The 23,099-nt window shown below is 46.2% G+C and overlaps 1 protein-coding gene across 1 annotated transcript; it reads left to right on the forward strand.

Annotated features, from left to right (window-relative positions):
• The first annotated feature begins 58 nt into the window (after nt 1-58).
• LOC148674327 (calcium-activated potassium channel subunit alpha-1-like) lies at nt 59-21,087 on the forward strand. Its single transcript, XM_088624415.1, has 28 exons — nt 59-207; nt 449-744; nt 1,217-1,300; nt 1,624-1,685; nt 2,129-2,219; nt 2,543-2,654; nt 3,171-3,246; nt 3,532-3,607; nt 4,456-4,626; nt 5,078-5,169; nt 5,435-5,545; nt 5,983-6,088; nt 6,314-6,396; nt 6,501-6,570; nt 7,197-7,352; nt 7,664-7,773; nt 8,453-8,521; nt 8,996-9,082; nt 9,820-9,905; nt 10,826-10,901; nt 13,078-13,180; nt 13,908-14,132; nt 15,722-15,920; nt 17,677-17,739; nt 18,376-18,506; nt 19,341-19,535; nt 20,192-20,295; nt 20,813-21,087. The coding sequence occupies exons 2-28, from the start codon at nt 556-558 to the stop codon at nt 20,958-20,960; spliced, it is 3,075 nt and encodes a 1,024-aa protein (XP_088480541.1). The 5' UTR covers nt 59-207; nt 449-555; the 3' UTR covers nt 20,961-21,087.
• Nucleotides 21,088-23,099: the final 2,012 nt, after the last annotated feature.

Below are 23,099 nucleotides of genomic sequence, written 5' to 3' on the forward strand. Positions count from 1 at the left end.
ACTTGTGCTGTTGTAGGTGATGTCATAATCAGAAAGGTGATGTCACAGTGTGACGATTAGAACTATGAAAACTACAGGCAGCGACTGCAGACAGGGGAATGCGGAGGAACAGCCTGAGGAGAGGAACACTTGGATATCTACAAAAAGAACAGCCAAAAATATGCCTGAGCACACACACACTCTACCCTGAACTGTACGTGCTAAGAGGTGAGTTCAAATCTGTTTAAAACTTCACTTAAACTTTGTTCTTCAATAATATGAGTACTAAATTACAGAATGTATCATAGTTTTTTCCTCATAGCTAGTACACACATTTACACCCACCACTCGGGCATCAGAGCAGGCCTGTAGTGGGTCTCCCACACTGACAAGCCGAGGGCATAGGGATAAGGAGGGTGAAGCAGGAGCTGTTTTTTTTTCCTTATTCTTGCACCTATGACGTTCGCAGACGCAGCAAACGGTTTGCAGCCATGAAGTAGTTTGTGGATCCAGCTGAGCCAAGGGCAAAGTAAGCACAAAACTTCTGCTGGAAGGACAGAAGACGAGGCAGAGAGCATGGCTGAGGCCACAGGAGACTTACTGCCCATCTCCCACCCCCTGTGTTTCTACCGCGGCCGGCGGCTCTGGTGGGCCTACCTGACCTCCTCGCTGCTGATCTTCCTGGGGGGCGGCCTGGCCATCATGCTCTGGAGAGCGTGCCACAGGGCCTTCAGGGTGCAGCAGCAGCCCTTGTACCACAGGAAGGTGAAGCACCCGAGAGGGGGAGTCTACTTCCTCAGCTGTTTAACACACTGCAGCCATAACAACCACTTGCACAGTGACATGATTGAAAACGTTTATAACTTTGTTTGAGTGTGTACTCATTGTAACATTGGTATTCTGTACATTGTCGAATGAAGTATATTTTGTAAAACAAAAGTGTAATGTTTTTTTAGGAAAACCCATGCAGATAGCACCCTAGGAATTGAACCCCAGGCAACAACGCTGAGAGGCAGCAATTAATTAGCCTCAGAGGTAGATAGAAAAGCAGAGGAAAAGATAACTCTTTTAAAATGTTAAAATTACCCAGCGTTCAAGCTTGATATTGGTGTTTGTTAACGCGTCCTATCCACTCAGACTTTGCCATTGCAGAGTGTGTCCTGGATTGTGTCTTCATGCCCTCTGAATGCCCGGGGGCTCCCCTGTGTCTTCAGTGTTGTTCTGCGCTGTCCTGCAGGGACCCCAGGAGGAGCTGAGGGGCGCAGTGAAGGAGTGGGCCATAGCCCTCCTGTCTGCGCAGACCCGGACCGGGAGAGTGCTGGTGAGGCGGGCTGGGGGGGGAGGTAACGAGACAAACAATAATCACCATAGAATCCATAGAAATCTCAAGCACTCCTCTACGGTAACATTTCACTTTGCATGAACAATACAAATTGATAGGTGAAGGCATCAGGCACTGCTTCTGTTCCTGCCTAGCCTTGAAGGTACAGCGGTATGAGAGGTATGACAATCATTTGACATTTCTCAAAAGCTAAAAGAGGTGATTTTCAACTCTTGTACCATTAAGGGTTAGGAGCTGGACTGTTTAATAAACCTGCAACCACATTTCCACTCCCTGTCTCCTTTCCTGTCTTTGTCCTGCAGATGGTGCTGGTGTTTCTCTTCAACATTGGCTCACTCATCACCTATTTCATCCTCTCTCAGGAGTGAGTGTCAGACGGGCTGTATGTCCTTTCAGTCTGGGCTATTTAGGCAAAGAAAAAGAGCACAACAGTGCATATCTCATTTACCATTACTGGCGCGGAATAGGTTTGTCCATCTTTGAACTGACCAGCTCACGGGCCTACAGACTGACAGACCTAATTTTTCCCCGTTTCGCTTGGCTTAGGATCATTCTCCCAGGTGAAGTACAGTATATGAAGTTAAACCTCATGAAAAGTTTATAAAATTGTGAATGTATTCATTTTTTTTTTACAAAAACAGAAAAAGAAACAGTGCATAAAAACATCAGAGAATTAAATAGCGGCGTTTTAAAATGAACGTAATTTTCCACAATGTTATCACAGTGGAGAGTAAAGAAAAGAAGGTGTTCTTGAAGAGCGTTCAGGCCGCTCACACACTGCGTGGTCTCTGTCTCTGGCTCTCACAGGCTGGTGGAGTCTTGCCAGCTGAGTTACGACCCCGTCTTCCTCATCGACATGGGCTTCAACATCTTCTACCTCCTGTACTTCGGCCTCCGGGTGAGCGTCACCCCAAGAGTGAGGTTTTTCTAAAGCTCGCTGTAAGCTTTTCGGACAACTGTGTGGGACTGTTTTGCTGTGTCCGAGTGAACTGTACTTAACACACACAAAAAAAATGACCAGGGTCTTCTCTGAATGAAATCCAGGATTCTATTCGTGACACTGCCCTGTCTCATGAGTTGGACATGTAGTGTTCCTGTTCTCTCAGATTGGAATACAGGCTGTGAGCTGTGTTCGCAGCGAGTGAATGCCAGGTGAGCTACTGTAGGATCGCACCAGCCTGCCCTGCCTTTAACACTGTGCTCATGCCCTCTGGTTGCCAGCTGGTGGCAGCGCAGGACCTGCTCCGCTTCTGGGTGGAGGTGAACTCTGTTGTGGATTTCTTCACTGTGCCCACCTCCTTCATCTACCTGTACACCCAGCGCAACTGGCTCGGTCAGGCCGCCCGGAATCTCGCAGTGCGCGCCACCCCCGCCGCACACTCATGAGAACACAAGACAGGCCACACACCAGGGGAGGCCATCCTGCCCTTTTGGTAGCTAGGAGCCGACTTATCCCCGCATCTCTTCCAGCCACTTGTGGAAAGAAGCCAGGGTATCATTATTGTGTAGTGTGTTCACTACTCCCACTACCCTTTGGGTAAAGAAGCACCACCTGTTCTCAGTTTTACGTGCCCTTCCACTCAGGTCTGGACTCCCCGTAAAGAAACATGCGGCGTGTACATACGTGTGAGGAGACACAGTGAAATCCTACATACACATATGCACATAATGTGCCATTTAACAGGCGTGCATACACAAACACACACCTGCGCATCTGCACAAAACACACGCCTGCCCCTTGATCCAGACAGTATATTGCTAAGGTGTAATGAAGCCACAGGTTCCTCACATGCTACAAGACACAGACGCCAGTGCCCAGTCACAAGGAGCTGCTCTCTTCTCCATCCAGGCCTGCGGTTCCTGAGGGTCCTGCGCCTCATCGAGTTCCCCACCATCTTACAGATCCTCAACATTCTGACCAGCAAGTAGGTACAACAGATGGTGTAATTTCAGAATGAAACACATGAGTTAGACATCTGTTTCTAACCACAGGGATGCAGGGGAGGCTTCACTGAGGAAGGGAGTTTTGCAGTGAGGGGTGGCTTTGTGATTTACTACTAAATGGCAGGCTGGATCAGGAAAAATTCTTGGGAATTAGAGGGGTAGAAAAAGAGGCAGAGGGTTTTGCTGGAGATAGGCAGTCTGGACTAGAAGAGCATTTATCAGGGAGAATGAGGCCACTCCCACGTCTTCCTCTTCCTCCTTGCCAGCAACTCTCTCAAGCTGTCCCGCCTCATTGCTATGATCCTGAGCATCTGGCTGACCGCAGCTGGCTTCATCCACCTGGTGAGTTCTCCCCGCCGCGGCCCACAGGACTGGTTTCCGTGTGCCTTGATGATGACTCACACACTCTCTCTTAACACTACATTCGTACAAATGAAGCACAGAATGTAGCAGACCATTGAATGACTGTCTCGTCATTGTTGGGTATGGCTCTTGGCTAGACAAAGGCAGACTCCAATCCTCAAAACCTTCTGGTTTGTATTAGAACCTCTTCCTGGTTTTAATTGCTTAACTGAAATGACAATTGGGATAAGAGGCCAAATCGGCTGTTCTTTTTGGTCTAGACTGCTCATTGAGAAAATATCTCCGAAACTGTGCGAGACCTAGAAATCCCCTACAGTGCTTGAGCTGCCCATTGCCCAAGCCTCACCTCAAGCATTAGCGGAAAATCCTTGTCCTGGAGGACCGGTGTGTCTGCAGGTTTTCTTGGCCTCTCACAGGTTTCAGAGATGTTTTCTGCAGGACTAGTATTATCAGTATTAACAGTCTTACATTATCAACACACCTGGCGCAGGGTTAAGATGAGTACAAGTACAGCATGTTGGTATTCCCAGGGCACTTGGGACTCACCTAATGTATAAGAGAGAGTCTCAGGACTGAAACCTGCTGGCCTACAGCTCTCTCCTCTTTTCAAAGTACTACAGAAGGAGTGGAAACATTCCTTCCAAACAGCCTGTGTCCTCTGAGGCAGTTGAGAGAATCTTAAGAAAAAGAAGAGCATTAACAGAAAGCCAGACAACCACATGTGAGGGTTCAACATAAATGTTAAAAGTGAAGTACGCAGTGCAGTGTAAGCACTCTACAGGTACAGAGGTCCCGGTCAGTGTTGGGTTTGTGTTGCTGTGTCACAGGTGGAGAACTCAGGGGACCCCTGGCTGGCCTTCTCCAATGCCCACAACATGTCCTACTTCGACTGCGTCTACTTCCTGATGGTGACCATGTCCACAGTGGGCTACGGGGATGTGGAGGTCCACACCACCCTGGGCCGCCTGTTCATCATCTTCTTCATCACCATGGGCCTGGTAAGCAAGGCTGGGGGTCCTACCCCATTGCTGGGAAGGACAGCAGGGGCTCAGTGATGTGCCGTGGCACATGTAGGTCGGCATAGTAGCAAACAGAGACCAGATGTGGCGTTTGCAGTTGTCAGTGTCCTGTAATAGGTCATCTGTAGTCCTGCTGTCTAGGATCAACACAGGACATGTCAAGTTGTGAACAGGTAGCAGGAAGAAGCACTACAGTAGATGTCTGATTACAGGAGTGGATAATAATACAGGAATACAATGATGAGTCCTAGGTGATGATGCTGAAAAAAGAGAAAGTGAAACAGAAAAAAATTCTGGAATGACGAGCTCTGGACGTACTCATGGGTGGCTCTTGCTGATGACTGGAGAGAGCCCTTGGCTTGTGCAGGGCAAAGGAAGATTGCTCTGAACAAACCAGCCCCCCCACCCCTCTCTCTTTCTTGTTTCCAAGGCCCTTTTTGCCAGCTATGTTCCTGAAATAGTGGAAATTATCAGCAACCGGAAGAGATTTGCCGGGAGCTACACTGTAGTCAGCGGGAGGAAGTGAGTGTTCAGCTAGAAATGTCTAAAAGTAACAAGCCCTAAAAAGCTACATGTTGCAGTTTCCCAGTTTCCAGATTTCAGGGTTTCTGAGGCTCTGGGGTTCTGAGGTTCTGAATTTCTGAATGTCCCAGTTTCTGAGTTTCTGAGTCTCCCAGTTTCTGAGTTCCCCAGTTTCCCAGTTTTCCGAGGGGGGCAGCTGTTCTGTGCGTGGCGTGTCCTCCCGCACTGTGTGGTTACGGGGGGACGTGCTCTCTGTGTGTTCCAGGCACGTGGTGGTGTGCGGAAACATCACGCTGGCCAGTGCCTCCTACTTCATGAAGGAGTTCCTGCATGAGGATCGAGGGGTGGTCAACGTGAAAGTGCTCTTCTTGGGAAAGTGAGTTGTAAAATGTTTTCACAATCCCTTCTATCCACTATCCATTACACAGGGGCTCCAAAGACTGCATGCACAGCGGCACCCCAGTTTCCCTCAAGATACAGCAGGATGGGATCTCAGAATCAATTCGTTACTAACTGCTATACCTGCTGGCCTCCTCTTGTTTGTAACTATTCTTCTGTTCTTAGGAGAATTAAAGTTTTACAATGTTTTGGGGCATGCAATTATACTTCTGGTGACTTCAGGATGTTATACAATGTGGATGACTACTGAAGCAATTTGTACGGAGAACATCAGGAAAACATATATGAAAAATATCTGAAAATGTACAGTCCCGTAGTAAAACTACAATGGACTGAATCTAAAGTAAATGCAGGTGCATGTGGGATTTGAGTCGTACTGTATATGTGAAGGCTGTCTGCCTCTGTCCGCTACAGTTTCTGCCCAGACCCAGAGCTGGAGGCCTTTTTCAGGCGGAATTTCTTACAGACGACCTTTTTCCAGGGCTCAGTCCTGGAACATCAGGACCTGGAGCGAGTGCAGGTAGGCCTGAGGTCACGGAAGGTCAGAGGTCATCATAGTGGAACTGAAGTTGACCCTGTGTGTGTTTGGGGAGGGGGGGTTCAAGCAGCACACAGCGAAGGGGAAACTCTTCAGATTAAAAATGGATCTTGTCAAATATAAAACCAAGAAGGATGCTGTGTTGTTCCACGTCTACCGATGTGTGGTTGAGAGACATCTGTGCTCTCCTTCGCTCTCCCTCTGTAGATGTGCAAAGCAGATGCCTGCATCATTCTGTCCAACAGGTTTTGCGAAGACCCACAGACAGAGGACACGTCAAACCTCATGAGGTAGGAGCTTGTCTGACTGTGGCAAAGTCTTCAAACGCATGTCCCTTTCCGAAGCTTATCAAGACAAATAAGGAAGTTTGACACCATTTTTTTTCCTTTTTAAGGGTGATCTCTGTGAAGCAGTACTGCCCTGACACTCGAGTCATCATCGAGATGTTGCAGCACAACAGCAAGGTGATAAAGAACACAAGTACAATAGTTCATGACTGTATTTTCATAAATTCCTAGTTTACCTAATTTATTGTTGAAAATGTTCGTGGTGTTACAAGAACAGCGATTACAAAACATCTTGAATATGGTTAAACATCTGCTCAACAGCAGCTCAATGCAGCCCGGCTGTAATTTATTTTTAGGCTAAAACCAACAAGCACAGCTGTATGATAAATTTAAAATCTGTCCACAGCAGAATTGAGCAGCTCCTCTGGTCAAGGGCCATAATCCCACAGGTTTCACAGCTCCATTTAAATAAGCATCCGAGTGTGTAAAATTGGTCTAATTGGTCCAATTAAACTAATAAGTTCAATGATGCAAGTAAGAGATGGAGGGACACTAGAACAGTCTGCAGTCCTTGAATATGGGAGTTGGGCTTTCTTGGTCTCAATGGATGCTTAAAGATATTTGAAGCTGTCAAATGTGTGAGTTGTTTCAGCAGTTTGTTTTAATGTCCGTAAAGTTTGTCTGCTGCTCCTGTTCAATGTGGTCTAATGAAGTTGGAAGGAGTCCATCGTATAGCTCCTTCCCCTACTGGCTGATGTTTTATTGCTATCTGGATATTTAGCTATCTGTGGTTTCCTCCCCAGGCACACCTGCAGAACATCCCACACTGGGACTACAGCCATGGAGACTCTGTGATCTGCCTGGCCGAGCTCAAGCTGGGCTTCATGGCTCAGAGCTGCCTGGTGCCGGGGCTGTCCACACTGCTTGCCAACCTCTTCACCATGCAGGGCGAGATCGAGGTCAGGCTCTCCTTGTGCCTTGAACATCGTGTGCCTCCCCTTCAATCTCTTTGACTACTCTCAATTCTTTGCCCTTAGAGGCTAGAGACAGTGGTGACAAGGTACCCCTCAGTGTTTCCCATGCAGGGGGAGACTGTATTCTGTCCACTGTTTTCCCCAAAGACCTTTCCTGTTCGCCACTACTGGTACAGCCCCACTCTCCTAACATAGGCCAGCCTGTAGGACTACAACCAGCCTCACTGCCTCATTGAACTCTGATGAGTAAGATGGCCTGTGCTTTGTGTCTCAAACCCACGACCTCTTGTGTGCAGATGCACAAGGAGACATGGCGTGCACACTACATGGCAGGGCTCTATAACGAGGTCTACACTGAGTACCTGTCCAGCGCCTTCATGGGGATGTCCTTCTGTGAAGCCAGCAAGTAAGCGACCGTTTGCTCTCCTTCAGTCAATATTTGCTTTAATCAGTGTGAATTTGTATGAATGCGTCTTAATTTAAGTTTGTTAACAAGTGTGGAAAAATATTAATAGCAAACTATAGTCTCTTTGTTACCTCCCTGTAGCCTCTTCCTTTAAGACAAGCCAAAAAGAGGTCGACTGAGTAGAGCCCCTCTCTGGGGTCCTGTTCCAGCAACCTTCTTCTTAGATTCTTCTTAGATTAGATGGCAAAAGGAAAGCAGCCTGCAATCCTCAGTTCTCCTCGTTCAGTTCAGTTGGTTAGAGCTGTGTGTTAACTGACCATGTCAAACAATTCATTTACGGGAAAAATACTGAAGTATCCCTCCTGGAAATGTCCAGTTTAGCCCACTCCAAAGCAAGCGAACCTAACAAGACTAACATCTACAGAATTTAAAAGCAGCTCAGCATCAGTCAGGAAAGCCTTAACCCAGCACAGTGCTGAAATTATGTTCCCTCATCCCACTATTTTCATGGCTTTGCAGCATAAGTGGCTTTGCAAAATGGGAGAGCGGTATTGGGGGCTAAAATTATGACCTGAAAAGTGAGTTACTTTTAGGATATTGAATCTTTGGAGGCTGTGGTATGCTGGCTGGGTCAGTCCTGCTGTTTCCTCATCCGTGCTCGGCGCCTTCTGTCTCCCAGGCTGTGCTTTCTCAGACTGAACCTGCTGCTCATCGGCATCGAGTACTGGACTGAAGATGAGGAGAGCAGGTAGAGGCGGTGCATTGCTTATGTAGGGCATACAGGGGACTGCCTGCATACAGCACAGTACAACCGTGTCAAACCACATACACACGTGCAAGCTAAGAAAACCACCTTTCACAGGCCTGTTTAGCATCCTTAACGTGCTTTTTATGTCTGAGTTGGTTGGTCTTACTTATTTAGCAAGCCAAAGGAGATACAGAAAGAGGTCAATGTCCTTATTCTGTCTACTGTTCAAAGGTGATTCGTTGAAAGACATATAATGTCAGAAAATTCAAAACTGCATCTTTAGTAGTTTTACTGGAGATGACACTTCATTACCCGAGACACAGTCCTCAAGTACGGGGAAGAGCCCTTGTTGAGAGTAATCCATGTTGGAAGATGGTCATCCAACTTTAAAATACACAAGTCATCTGTAGATCAGTGGATTCCCAGGGTGCTTTGTGGTGAAGGATGCTAACCTGGTTTATGTGCGTTTGCCAGCGTTGTAGTGAATCCGCTCAGCTGCATCAAACTGCCAGAAAGGACCCTGGGCTTCTTCATTGCCAGCAATGCCAGCGATGCCAAAAGGTAACTTGGAGCACCAGCTGCCAAGAGTGCATTCTGGGAGAACACTAACGGAAGACAGAGAGTAGGCCCTACAGGGAAAGAGAGAATAAGAATTGGGGAAATAAAAATTAGCAAGAGAATAAGAGCAACAAAAGATGAAGACTAATATTTTTTTTTACTTTCGATACAGAGGCTCCAACGTCTTCAGTAGGAAGAGATGTTCTTGGTCCTTATGTATGCAGGAGGCTTTTGCTCAATAACACTGACTACTTGTCCATCTTAGAGTAGTGTAGTTTACTGCATTACCTGTGAAAAATGCAACAGCTATACACTAGAGAAACCAAAAGATGATTATCTGACTACTTGATGGAATACATGAAGCATCCAAATTAATTCCACTATATTTCAAGTTGCCTGACATTTCACTAGCAACAGCCACACTGCTGAGGACATCACCATCTGTGCAGAGAATGTGTTACAGAACAAAGGCTTCCTGCACATTAGCGCCTCTTCGAATAAACGCTCTTTTATGACATCATGATGGCATCATCCCCTCAAATTCAGAAGAACTCCCGAAGCTGCCTGCTTCGGGGTTTTCTTTCTTCAGCTGAAACATTCTGAAAGAAACGATAAAAAAAAAAAAAATAATATCAACCCTGTGCACCAACAGAAAACATAAAAAGTCCCCTTTCTGTTGAAGTGATTCATGTGCACGCTGGTTGTTCTGCCTGTAACGCGGTGTGGGAATTGTGTGGCAGGGCCAGCCTGTTCTGCTCCAGCTGCCACAGTGACGTCACCGCCCTCAGCCAGCTGCGCAGGTGCTCCTGCTCCGCCCAGAACAGAGGCAAGTCAGCAGCTCTGCATCTTGAGCGACAAGCGACACGCGTCTGTGGGGGGGGGGAATTGTTGTAAAACACTACATTCTGTAGGAAAAAAGTAGGTCGTTTCTTTACACTATATAAAAGCAGACAACATCAGAAAAGTTTAGCTTTTGAACAACCTGCGTGTTTTTTTATTTCTAAAACCCAATATGTGACTTTAGAATTTTCATTTCCTTTCGCTTCCTGCTGTCTGGCATTACAGACCTGATGGTCAGACCACTGGTACTGTAACTAGCAGTACCTCCAGACCTACAAGGGGAGCCTGGAGAGACTTTCTCCTTCTGATTTTCTAGGGATGGAAAGTGCTTTTTTACTAACCTGCTGAAAAATTAACTTTGTTCTGAACAAACCTGGATTCTGCAGAACGAGTATCTCTATTGCCACTGCAGAAAACATTGCCTTGAAGTGTAACTTCCTAGCTCTGACACATGGTGGAGCTGTTGATTTAGCTTTCTGGGGTCAGGGAAAGGCATCCTGCAAGACTTAGCCTTGGATAACGATTCGGTGAAGACATACTCATCATGCCTGTGATTTATTTTCCATCTGTTACCGATAATGAATCAGTTGGACTCAAACCATTTCAATACATTGGAAACCCCCTCGAGGTCAATGGAAAGTCTTCCAAAAACAAATTTCAGGTGTGCGGGGCCAAAACGTTCACAGCAAGTCAGTTAATTCAGTCTGTCACAAATATTATCTTTAGCAGAACTTGCTTTCTGGACTTCGCAGGCAAATCACAGCTGAGATGCCTCCTCTGTAGCACTGGGCACTGTTCTCTGTGTATTTAATAAGATGTCAGGACATTGTAATGAGGCTCAGTGGTCTGGCTGAGGGCTTGTTTCCCCATGAATTCATCCTCTCCACTGTGTTCTCTGGCCCACAGCTGGCAGGGCAGTGCTGGGACACAGGCTGAGGGCGCGGCGACACACGCTAGGAGTTATCCCCTCTTTGCCACACAGGTGAGCCCCTCGCTCTTCCGAGCACGCGCGGACGGCCTCTCTCCGCACACCTGTGCTGCAGTCGAGTCCAGATGTTGGAACACGCCAGCCGAAGGGGGAGGACACAAGTGGAAAAAAAAAACTATTATTCCACCTTTTCTCTATCACAGGCTCCATTTTTCTTAAATTAGCACCAGTCTCTCTGGGGGTGTATATTCACATCAGTTGGACGAATGACAGCAACAGTTTCCCTTTTGTCATTTGTAATTGGTCTGAAATCAATCTCAGTGATTCCGGTTTGATTTTTCAAGCTTTTCTGTGGGTGCTTAAATATCAGGTATAGAAAGAGAGGAACAGTAAGTACTGTATGTAGGTTATTTCAGAGATGTCATTGTAAGTTTCTTCTTTGTGCCTGTATATACAGTAGAGCACTTTAGGAGACGTCAACGCATCTTTTAAACAACAGACAGTTGTACATGACTATTTCTGGATCCTTCAAAATACATTCTCTATTGAACACTTCTATGAATGTGGATGAAAAACAGACCTACAAAATGAATGTCTATTCTTATTATATAGCTGCTTTCAACACACTCAAAAAGCACATCTGTTAAAGAAACTAAGTCACATTCTGAAAGCAGCACGGTGCCAGTACACACAGAGAACTCTGGAGTTACAAAGACGAACTGTGGAAGACAAATCTGATTAATCATACAGAAAGCTGTTCTGTACTGGTTTTCGTCAGCACTGAAAGGAAGAAATGAATGAGAAAGATTTCTGTGAACTTTTCACTAACCAGCTGGTGTGGTGTATTTATCTGCATATATCTTGTGTTTGTTAAATCTTTTGCACATTTACTGCATGCATATTGTCTTAAGGAGCAAACAGGCTCCTTCATTAATTCACTGCATCACTGAAAAAGCAAGAGGCTGAACAGTATCTCAGCCAATTAATGAATCAATCCATGTATCAATCAGTGAGCACATCACACCAGCTGCAATGAATGAGGTGAGGCAGAGGCCTGTGTCACTGTTAGTTCTGCTTTATTTTTTGCCAGAGTTTTAAACATGTTATATTTCTACTCAGAGTTTCATTTTACTGGAATTGGCAGTCTGATAAATATGTCTGTTACCCCGATGGCTTGGACTGCTCAAGGCATTAATATTATTAAAATCTGTCACAGGGAAGTGTCGGAAAGATGAGTTAGTGTGAAGATTAGCGCTGTGAAATAAATCATCTGCCTGACTTTGTTAATGCTTATAGGCCTTTGGAACTCAGACAATCCCTCTATTTATATGCTGTGTTATTTTTCAAGGCCTTTGAGGGTGAGTGTGTGTGTGAGAGGCAGAAAGAGTCAGTGTCTGAATGCACGTGTTAAGTCCTTGTACTTTTGTTTGTGTGCATGCCCTGTGCTCCTCTGTCTCTTCTGGAACCTGAATATATTTTCACTTTCTACTGATCTGTGTGCATCTGCGCTGCAGCTGTTTGGATTTCTTAAGACAATGCAGCTCTAAATATTTGATGACTCATTTTTATTAATCAATTAAAGGAGCCATGACTTCCTGGCAGTATGCTGATTGTTGTGGATTATTATAACTGGGTTTGTGTGTTCCTTAAAATGTTTAAGTACGAAATGGGTTTTCCAATATCATTTCTATCCCTACAGATGATGATTGAAAACAAAGACCACTTAGCATATACCTTGGGTATGAATGAGAATCGTTAGATATAGGTTTCTAAACTAATTTACATCTGGCAGGCGTTATGGGAGAGTCCACTCCAGCTGCACATTACTGCTAGTATAAAGGTATTATCTGAAATGAAAGTCTGAGGTTATTTTCCTTTGTTTTTATGAAATTGCTGTGATCTTGCAGGCCTGCTCTGTGTAGCAGCACAACAAAGCATGGCTGTGCTGAGGGGCACACTTTGAAAATGACTCTTGGCCATAACCGTGAAACTACTACTGCCTGAAAAGCACTCTGTAGGATGTATGAAGTCATGTATTGAGATTTTGTTGGTCAGAATCCCACTTCATGTTGCGGAGCAAGGCAGCTCAAGGACAATCACACAGAAACCAGCAATACTGAGATCCTGTGCTCTTGAATTTACAGTAGATGCTCAGCAACACTCTACACTCAACTCTCAAGTCCGGAGGCCTTATCCAGCACACTGACTCTGGCTGTGTGTGTTTTTATAGAGTGCCCATGGAACACCTGCATGCTCAGAAAGAGGAGGGCCAGCTAGATTCCACTGGGATGTTCCACTGGTGTCCCCCTGTCTCCCTGCAGGAGGCCACCCTGGTGAGACCCTGTGCACTGCAACATGAGCCCCTACCTTAACAACAGAACCCTTTAACAAATGGGAGAAGCATGCAGGAAATAGGGAACGTGTCTAAATAGGGAAGGACTGAATTCCAGTAGCCTTTGTGCACATACCCTGCCAACCAAGTAATCACTTCACTTTGCTACTGCTGGATGTAATATATCTAAAGTGCTAAAACTGCTGCATACAAATAAGGGATGATTTGTCCTAAAGTTTTCCCCATATATTGTTTCTAAAGCTCTATTGCCTTACCTTTAGGGGTAAGTTAGTATTCTAATTTAGCTGAGAATATACATTTTCTTAACAACATGTATACGGAAATGGGTAGTGGGGCTGAGGAATTCACATCACTTTCAATAACTGCTCATCCAATTCAGGGTCCCAATAGCTGCGTCCCTACTCCCCGTAGCGGAAACCAGCCCAGCGCAGGGCACACACAGACACAAACACACACCCACACACACACACCACAGCCAGTTTTCCCAGAAGCAAATTAACCTACCAGTATGTCTTTGAACTGTGGGAGGAAGGCACACCCAGAGGAAACCCACAAGGGGGTGGACATGGGGAGAACATGCAGACTCCCCACAGACAGTTGCCCGTGCCGCCCCCGACCGCGGAACTCCCCCGTCAGGAACATGCCAGCACCTTTCCTCTTGAGCTGCGGGGGGGAGCTGAGCTGTTCTCCTGTGTGTGGCCCCGCAGACGAGGCAGTCCGCGCAGGAGCAGCAGCTGGAGGGCCACGTGCTGGTGTGCGTGTTTGGGGACGAGCGCTCCAGCCTGCTGGGGCTCCGGGACTTCATGATGCCCCTCCGAGCCAGCAACCTCACCGCCGCCGAGCTGCGCACAGTGGTGTTCCTGGGGTCCCACGCCTACTTCCAGCGCGAGTGGCCCTCCATCCACTACTTCCCCAAACTTCTCTTCTTATCGGTGAGCCCCCACGAATCTGCACAGGTCAGATGTCACACATCAGTCTTGTTGATCACTTTTAAAAAACGAAACTACGCTCCACACACCCCAAAGCTGTAGGCATGAACTTTATGAGCACACAGTACCTGTGTGTGAGGGCTGCAGGTTGCTTGCTTGGGTTTTGGAGAGGCCAGGATCAATCTCTGCCGTTCCTGTGAGCAAGGCGCATGTGGAAATGGGGATTATGTACATTACACCACAGTGACATCTTTACAAGTGCTCACTGAGGACGTACTGAGACCGCCCAGGCTGGGTTCTTCGGACATGTACTCTTATAATCTGGCTTGCTGAGTGGTTTCTGCATCCTGGGGTCAGAGGGCGACACAGCAACGAGCCATCTTCATCGATTTACACTGAGCGAAACAGCTTGAGTCTAATTGGTTAGATAATAAAACTCTTTAGCCTGAAGAACAGATATGTGTACATATATATAAAACATACAAATCAGCAAATAGATTTATGAAGGAAAGCGTCCAATATGTCTGTGTGCTTTTAAGCAGAGAAGGGTCCTCATTAGCTCCCTGCAGCCTGACAGCGTGCGCTGCTCCAGTGGGCTGCAGCAAGCAGGGAGCATCATTCTTGGCCAGACCAGCGAATTAAAGTGGCCGGGCGGTTCATTAGTCCCCCGGATTCCGGGTCTCGCTTTGCTTTCATCGACAAAAAAGGGGGGAAAAAAAGGGACCTGCCTTTATTTCCCAACAGAGGGAGCGACTATTCATTGGCCCGCTGTAGCAGTCCATGTCTCAATGAATAGCATGGGCCAGATCAAACCTCAGACTGGCAACTCCAGGTCTAGAGAGCAGAAGAAGCCATTCATGGCTTTCTAAAGGCTTTCTAAAGGCTACTCTCCCTTTATTATGAACTCAGCATTGGCTTTCCAAGAGCAGCAAACAGCAGCAAACTCTGCCTTGTGTTCTACTCTTAAGCACCAGTTTCCTATTGTGAAACTGGGGTCTTTTATACTTCCTTACAAGAACAACCTGCGTGTACTAATGAGTAGAGGGCTGTAGAGTCCACATTCACAGAGCTCTGTAAGAATGTGTCTATATTTTTGCATCTAATTGGATGTCTAATGAAGACATCACAACTGTCAGGAAGTGATTGAAAGAGAGGCCATTCCAGGCCGCTGACACAGAAATCACCTTCTTCACTGAAGGACTTCAGAGACGGGAAAGTTCACTGTAGTTAAGAATAAATGAAACATCTACAAAGGTCCACAGCAAGCACTGTATCCAATATCTCTAATCGTATTAGAAGCACAGTGAAAAGAACCGCAGTAATAGGGTAGAAACTACATGAGTAGAAGGTTGCCAAGAATATGCCGTCATTTAGAAGGAATGTGTAGACGGCAAACAAAAACGTTGATTCCAGTAAGGAGTATGTATTTTGTGTAACCTGGTTGAGTCGTGAAATCTGAAAACTAAAACCTGCATTCGCTGACATTTCTAAAATCCAGTGTTTGCAAGCAGACAAACAACGGGCTGCCCCCTCCCCGGTAAACACGGAGCGCGCTGTGCCTAACGGGCGCGTGTGGCCCTCGGTGTCCGCAGGGCTCCCCGCTGTGCCGCGCCGACCTGCGGGCGCTGGCGGTGGAGCGCTGCGCAATGTGCGTGGTGCTCAGCCCCCAGCGGGCCTGCGTGTCCGAGCCCTCGCTGCAGGACAAGGAGGCCATCCTGGCCTGCGTCAACCTGCACTGCATGAGCTTCCTGGACAGCCCGCCCAGGCAGCCCGGAGGACAGGCGGGGGCAGGTAGGCAGCCCTCCGGAGCCACTGAGGGAGAAGAAAAATAGATTCCTTTCCTCTGCCATTTTTCTTTTTTTTTTTTAAATATTCTGCGCTCCCAACAGTATTTCTTCAAGGCACTGTAAGTTATGCAGAACTGCAGTGCAATCAATAATGAGAGCCTGTAATGAGCAAAGCCTATTATACTGTACCTCAGCACACTGACTGCAATAAAGAAAGCGAGGGAAAGACAGAAGGGGGACAAACTAGTTAGGATCTTAAAGGGATAGGATAACTTTAACTAGACTAGGGATATCAAACTCCAGTCCCACAGGGCCTAGTCTCTTCCGGCTTTCATTTCTGGGCTGTCAATTAAATAATTAACAACCTAATTATTTTCTTTGTTAGACATATATAGGATTTTTTTTTCAGGTTATTCAAAGCAGTCATCCATTTAAGGTACAATTGTTATACCTACATATCAGGGTCTAATGAGTGGTATTACAATTATGCAGCTGATTAAGTTATTAGCCCAACTATTTAGGCGAGAGGTCTGGTGGAACTAGGTCCTCCAGTGTACCGAGTTTCAAGGGTTTACCAAATGACATGGTTTACCAACTCCAGCCCTGATGATGCACTCTGTTGCAGTCCTTCATTGCAACTAACACTTTCATAGTTATATCTATCCTTCCGATTAACAATTAAAGAAGTGCGAAGCTGGGTGTAATAAATACTGCAATGGAGTGGATTAGAAGGGTCAGAGTTTGAGAAGCCCTGGTCTGGTTGCTTTTTAACACGCCCTGAGCTCATTGCATTGCAGCAATGGAAAGACACAAATTCAATAGAGCCCTGGTGGCTGTATTTGTTGGAGTCTAGGGAATCCTTCATTAGGGGCTACAGTGTCTAATTACTGACCTGATCTGTCTGTGTGGAGGAGCGGGTTTGCAAACTGTGCAGCTCCGTTCAATAAGTGCTGACAGAAAATAAACACGTTACAGTAATTAACCTTGACAGGCTAATGTGCCACTTGCAGCAGAAATGTGCTAATGATACAATTAATCCATAATTAAGACATGCCTTGTAATAACACTCAGCCCGCCTGTTGCTGGGAATCTGTAAGAGGATAAGATGGAGGTGGAGGAAAAGGAGAATCTCTTCTCTCTCTGATGAAGTATTCAGGACGTCACGCGGGTCTCCCAAAATTAGGTGCCACCGTGGAGTTGCAGGACCCAGACCGCTGTGATGTGATTGGATTTTGATCCACGTGGAGGTTTCGGGTTGGTTATCGATTCAAGACCTTCTCCACATAGACACATTAAAAAATGGGCGTTACTCTGTACTCCCAGCAGTGAAGAAGAAGGAGGTGTTGGGTGGGAAAGGTTTAGCAAGAGAAGCTTGTACGCCTTTCATTCAGTTTTCTGCATTTGCCTGGAACACGGCAATGCCTAACAAGTACAAATAGGTGAGGCAGAGGGTGCTGGGGCTGAGCTTTCTGCTCCAGGGTTCAACAATGGGACAGCATGTATAGTTCAGACCAGATGGAAAATTTCAGTGTGGCCGGGTGATGGCGGCATAGTGTAACTCCCCTTCTATCAGTCCCCTCAACACCGATGTGGTGACATGACGCTCCGCTCAAGTGACTTAAGAGAAGTTTTGCCTTTGTAGAGGGCTCATCATAAAAAGGAACTATGTAAAGTACAATTGTTTTGGCTTGTTCTTCTCGGTGTGGTCATGGGGATGCGTGCAGGCGTGACTCTACAGAATCTCGGTCTTCCTGTTTCAGAGCTGTGCAGGAAGCGATCCCTTGTGACAACCGGAGCAGAGATCCCCCTCCTCATGGAGTTAGGTACTGGCTCCTGTAGAGGGCACCACTGAGTGGGCTCTCAGAACACAGAGAACCTGGGTCACTGCTGCCACTGTGCATCTAACTATCTAACTGCACCAGCATTCATTTCTAACCTTTCTAAATGAATCGATTAGCAAGAAAATCACAACAGAAAATGTTTGTTATTAGACTTTGGAAGAATTTCCCAAACCCTTTTTATCACAGTGTGCTACAGTAAATTATATTTATAGCTATAATTCAACAGAGCCCTTTTCCTTGGAATAGAGCATTAGTTTCAGTTTCTAATTCAGAAACAAGTTCTTATAACACCCAGAAATAAGAATTCTGTCCTAAGAGCAGAGAAAAACATTTTTTTAAAGAAAAATGGAATTTAAACTGTATTGACTGCATTTTTAAACAGAGGTGTAAGGTGTAAGGTGTGTTCAACAGCTTTTTAAAAAGGTTTCAAAACAGCAGGATATAATGCAGCTGGTATCTTGCAGAGGAGTGACTAGATGCCCCGTCCTCAGTGAGTCAGTCAGGACTCATACCCATTTCCACTGCACCCACAGAGCCGGTCTGCTCAGAGGCTGAGGCTGAGGACACTAGCTTCAGTCAGTCTGGCATGCACTGGGCAGTGATTTTCTCTGTCTACAGCCAACAGCTCCAATGTGCAGTTTGTGAATGAGGTGGACAGTCTGGAGGGCTTCAGTGACCTGCACCTGACCCAGGCCTTCTCCAGTGGCATGGTCTTCTCCGAAGAAGTGCTGGACTCCCTCATATCTGCGGTGAGGAGACTCCTTCTCCTGCTGGCCTACGGTGATCCTCACTGGAAAAGGAACAGCAAAGAGAAACACATCACTCTTACATCACGGTAGAAGTATAGTAATACTTCACAGAATAGTACAGACAAGTGATGGTGAGGATTTTCCGTAAACCACAGGAAAAACAAAATAGGACACAGATACGACAGACGGTAAAGCAAAAATGCTCTATGATAAACTTTCAGTAAGTTAGACCGATCACTTGAATTATCTCTTTTCGCGGCAAACGGTGCCCATACTTACTGAGTTTTTTTTCCTGTAGTGAAGCCTGTTTTTGAAACATTTCTGCATAATTTTGAACTAAATAAAGAGCAGTACTACTTTTTGAATCTGCCTCAGGATCTCTCTCTCTCTCTGCAAAAAAGCTTGAAATTGTATCAATGGATGGGGGGAAATGTGATGCCATATTGACTCAATTATAAGAGGTCTAACAAAAAATATCTTTAGTAATAGAGCTAGGATTGGGAAAGACTTTGGGTCTGGGTTTAAGTTAACACCGCAGGGATAATGTTAGGCTCAGGTTCAGAGTATATAATGAAAACATACAAGAAAGAAATCAGAAACTACATCATTGAAATAACAGAAGACAAGAAGATAATTTATAAACAAGATGAAGTCAACAGGCCCTTCTTGTTCCCTTGGCTCTTCTGTAAGTAATTCAAGTCAACACTCTCATTCAATTCAAACCGATCCTGAAGGATTCCTGAGAACCATCTCCAATAACCCGCCAGGGCCGTTTTGTTACATAGGGTTCTAAGGCAGAGTACTCACTAACCGCCCAACTGTGCTCTCGTCTAGACCTACTTCAATAAGAATATGCCAGCTCTGATCAGCACTCTGGTGACGGCCGGGGCCACGCCCTCTCTGGAAGTCAAGCTGGCGGAGGAGAACGTCCTGGATGGAGGCTCCCCCCCCCTGCTGACATCACCACTGCGCCAGCGTTCCAAGATAGCTCAGCTGTCCCTGCAAGAGGAGCCCTTTGCTCATTTCTCTGTGAGTCTTTTACTCTGGCGCAGTATGTCCACACAGTAATCCTCAGTCACAGGATTTTTTTTACATGCTGCAGTGAAACCAAATAAATGTGTTCTTTTCCCTTAGAATGCTGTTACTGACTTCTTAGGCTGGCATAGTGGTTAGCATTGCTGGGGCCCTGAATTCAGTTCCTGGGGTGCTCTCTGTGTGGAGTTTGTGGGTCCTGCCCGTGTTTGTGGGGGCTTCCTCCAGGTACTCTGGTTTTCTCCCACAGTCCAAAGAAAAACTGCCAGGTTAATTGGCTTCTAGAGAAATCGGCCCTGGTGTGAGTGTCTGTATCTATGTATGCCCTGTGACCGACTAGTGTCCCGTCCAGGGTGCATCCTGACCTATGCCTGTTTCCTGCCTGGATAGGCTACGGCTCCCCCGTGATCCCGAATTGGATGCAGTGGTTAATAAAGGAATGGAAGCCCTTCTTAAACAGAGGAACAGTAAACTAAACTCCGGCTCTTTTCTGAGTTCTGCCATGAGAAGTTGGAGCCGCTCTGCACTCTTTTTGTGGTATTTTCTTCTCTGGAAGCAGAAAAAAGGCAGGGAGGTTGCCTGCACTTCACTGAGCAGCTTCTCTCTGCATGCTATTGGTGTACCTGCTCATGGTTGCTCTGTTTCCTCCTCAGTGTGGAAACTTCAAGGAGCTGTTCTGTCAGGCGATTGACTCCGCAGGGATCCTGTGCTTTGGTCTGTACCGCCTCTTTGACCCCCCTAACCCCGCCAGGAAAAGGTGAGACACTCATGGTTTTGGTATCATGTTTAACTTTGTATCAGTAAAGTCCAGCCATTCAGTCACTACTTTCTGCAATGTACACTGTAGCATGTGTTCCAGTGATACTGTATATACCTCTCCGGCTTTATGTTCTCTGATTCAGCCTTGAGAAATATTATAATTCTTTCTGAAGGGATACTAATGCATTAGATGGGCAAATAACTATCTCAGAGGACTAAAGTGGCGAAGCTAAAAGCTACTCCAGGCAGTAGGTATTGAGTTCTTGCATCGTGTATTAAAATCCCCAAGACCCATGCCCTTGGCTGAACCCTGGTGAAGGCAACATGAAACCCTCACATTACTGCAATACCTGTCACATTATGTCAAATTGATCCTGAAATACCTGCTATGAGAAGGCATGAAAATAAAAAATGAACCATATCAATTTCCATGTCATCACCCCTTCTCCTCTCCCACCACCCCCCTTCCATGTTTCACTCCCTCTGTTTGTTTTTCCTCTCCTCTCCTCCCCCAGATTCGTCATTACGAACCCGGCACCAGATTTCCCTTTAAACCCCGATGACAAAGTCTTCTGTGCCATCCCCTTCCACCAGAGCCACCTGCTGGCACGCCAGAGTACTGCAGCTTTCCCTCCTCTCCACCAGCACCCGAAGGAGTCCTGACATGCTCAACACCAGCTGCTCCCATGTACAGAGAAGACAAGACCCGTTTAAAGCGCAGGATGACTATCGCAGAGCACTAATGCAGAGGCTATCTTATTAAACCATAATAAACAGCATTCCTCATTAAGCTACCAGTATCACTTTGTGTGCAAATTAAGTCTGCTAATAATATTTACAAGCACTGTACATATCTGACTGAAGACATTTGCATCAGTGATTTAATTCAGCACTGTCTGACTTGTGTATCAGGCCTGGACTAGCACGGCCATGCTGCCTGTGCCTTGTGCAATGGCTAGCACTTGTGTTTCATTTGCACTAAGCTTCTGAGAATAGCGCACACCTGACTGACGGCAATGGGACAGTCATCCTTCAGCTTCCAGCAGTAAGTCACAGGTTGTTCCTGACTGCTGACAGTGCGGTCATTCCTCACTAATATCTACCGATCTATTTGTTCCTGGCTGAGCCATTTCCCTTCCTGCTGCACCAGCTCTGACTTCACAAGCGCACATCATTCCCGGTCGTGCACTTCAAACCCCACCAAGCATCATCATGCTCATCGCTAATAGTTGTTCCGTGATGGCCAGCTTTATTCCTTTGTTGTCCAGAGACTGAAGCCCAGCACATCTGAGCGGAGAGGATTATGTGGTGTTTAAGGGAAATGAGATGTTATTGTCTGGAGGGGGGTCTATGTACCGAGCTGGTGAGAGGAGTGGGACAGCCAGGCAGTAGGTTTTCAACAGCTCCCTGATCAAAAGCTGCGCTGGGTCACTTTCAAACGAAGGGGAAATGGAAACCATTGTTGGGTTTTTTTTTAACCACCCTTTTGAAAATTTTTGCTGTCCTCTGCAAATTCTGGATTTTTGTTTGAAAAATGTGCAGTGATCTGAAGAAAAGAGCACATCCTGTATTAAAAGAAGAAGTTATTTTTATTTATTTTGCTCGTTTCTCAGGCTGATCGTACTTCCCTCTACACAGTGGGGGTCCAGTGTTGATCCATATTTCACTGGTTAACCTCCTCTCTGGGTTAGTACCAACATCTACTGCTGGCTCAGTATGGCCACATTCATCTAATCCAAAGCACTGCCTCACCCACCTCGCCTTCCTCTGCTCCTGCCCACCTTCAATCTCTTCTGTGGTCCCTCTCGGTCCTCTTCCTTGTCCTGCCTGTTCATTCTCCACTCTCACTCCTCAGTGGTAAAATGGACAACCACTCACTCCCTCACCACGTTTGGCGCCTGCTCAAGACTCCTTTTTACGTATAGCACCTGTGATCTCTCAGCTCTCCAATTCTTCAGTTCTGGTCGCCAGACTGAAATAATGTTGTCAACTCTCAAACTGGTAATGTAATTGGCTTTTTGAGCTCATTCACTGTAACAAGGCAGGGAACCTTCGTTATTGCTTTGTCCTCGCAGCTCCTGTGAACTGTAATGTGTCAAATCTTACTATATAACATGACATTGCAAAATGCTTTCCCTGCATTTTCAGTTTGTGTTAGCTTGTCCATTTATTCGTTTATTCTTGTTGTACTTATATGATTCTTCTGGTCAACTCCATATGTTTAGTATGTATAGCAAAAGCAAATAAAAACAAATTCATCTCACAGATATTGCCACAATATTCTCAACTTGATTTGTATCTCAAAGAGAACCATGGTGGCCCAGGCCTGCATGACCTATGGATTCCCAATGAGCAGCAGAAAGCTTGATGGCTACAGCAGCACTGTATACTATGTTATGGCCAGCCAAGCAAAAATGGAAAATGGTGGGACTGAAAAGATCTATTGCAAGCCCTGTCCTCCTGCTAATGGCCCACTGCATGAGGATTTGTGAAAAGGGCCTCATGGCTCATGGTAGGTTTGTGGAAGGGGGCTGTTGTTTTTTCTGCCGTTCCTTTCTTACAAGACGGCTAGGTTGGGGTGCAGCCATGCCAGCTGTTAATTGAAATGTCACTCGGCCTGCTGTTGTCAGGCCCCTGTCAGCCTCGGTTTCCCCAGCTCTGAGACGTGTATGTTTGTCAGTTCGTATTGACTATCTGTCACTCATGGAAGATCGAGCCACAAAATGTCAAAACACAGTGGGTTCTCTGGTGAAAGGCTGCCTAATTCTAGGTGGCACGCGGTGCAGGGTAATGGAACACAGA

This window comes from Lepisosteus platostomus, chromosome 3, assembly GCF_059453375.1.
Source record: "Lepisosteus platostomus isolate fLepPlt1 chromosome 3, fLepPlt1.hap1, whole genome shotgun sequence".
NCBI classification, from domain to species: Eukaryota; Metazoa; Chordata; class Actinopteri; order Semionotiformes; family Lepisosteidae; genus Lepisosteus; species Lepisosteus platostomus.

Bases quoted from the DNA above. Each gene is read 5' to 3' on its own strand.
- LOC148674327 (XM_088624415.1), top strand. From the start codon at position 556: ATGGCTGAGGCCACAGGAGACTTACTGCCCATCTCCCACCCCCTGTGT. The intron at 3,247-3,531 runs GTAGGTACAACA...CCTCCTTGCCAG, and splicing joins CTCAACATTCTGACCAGCAA to CAACTCTCTCAAGCTGTCCC. The intron at 7,353-7,663 runs GTCAGGCTCTCC...TCTTGTGTGCAG, and splicing joins CCATGCAGGGCGAGATCGAG to ATGCACAAGGAGACATGGCG.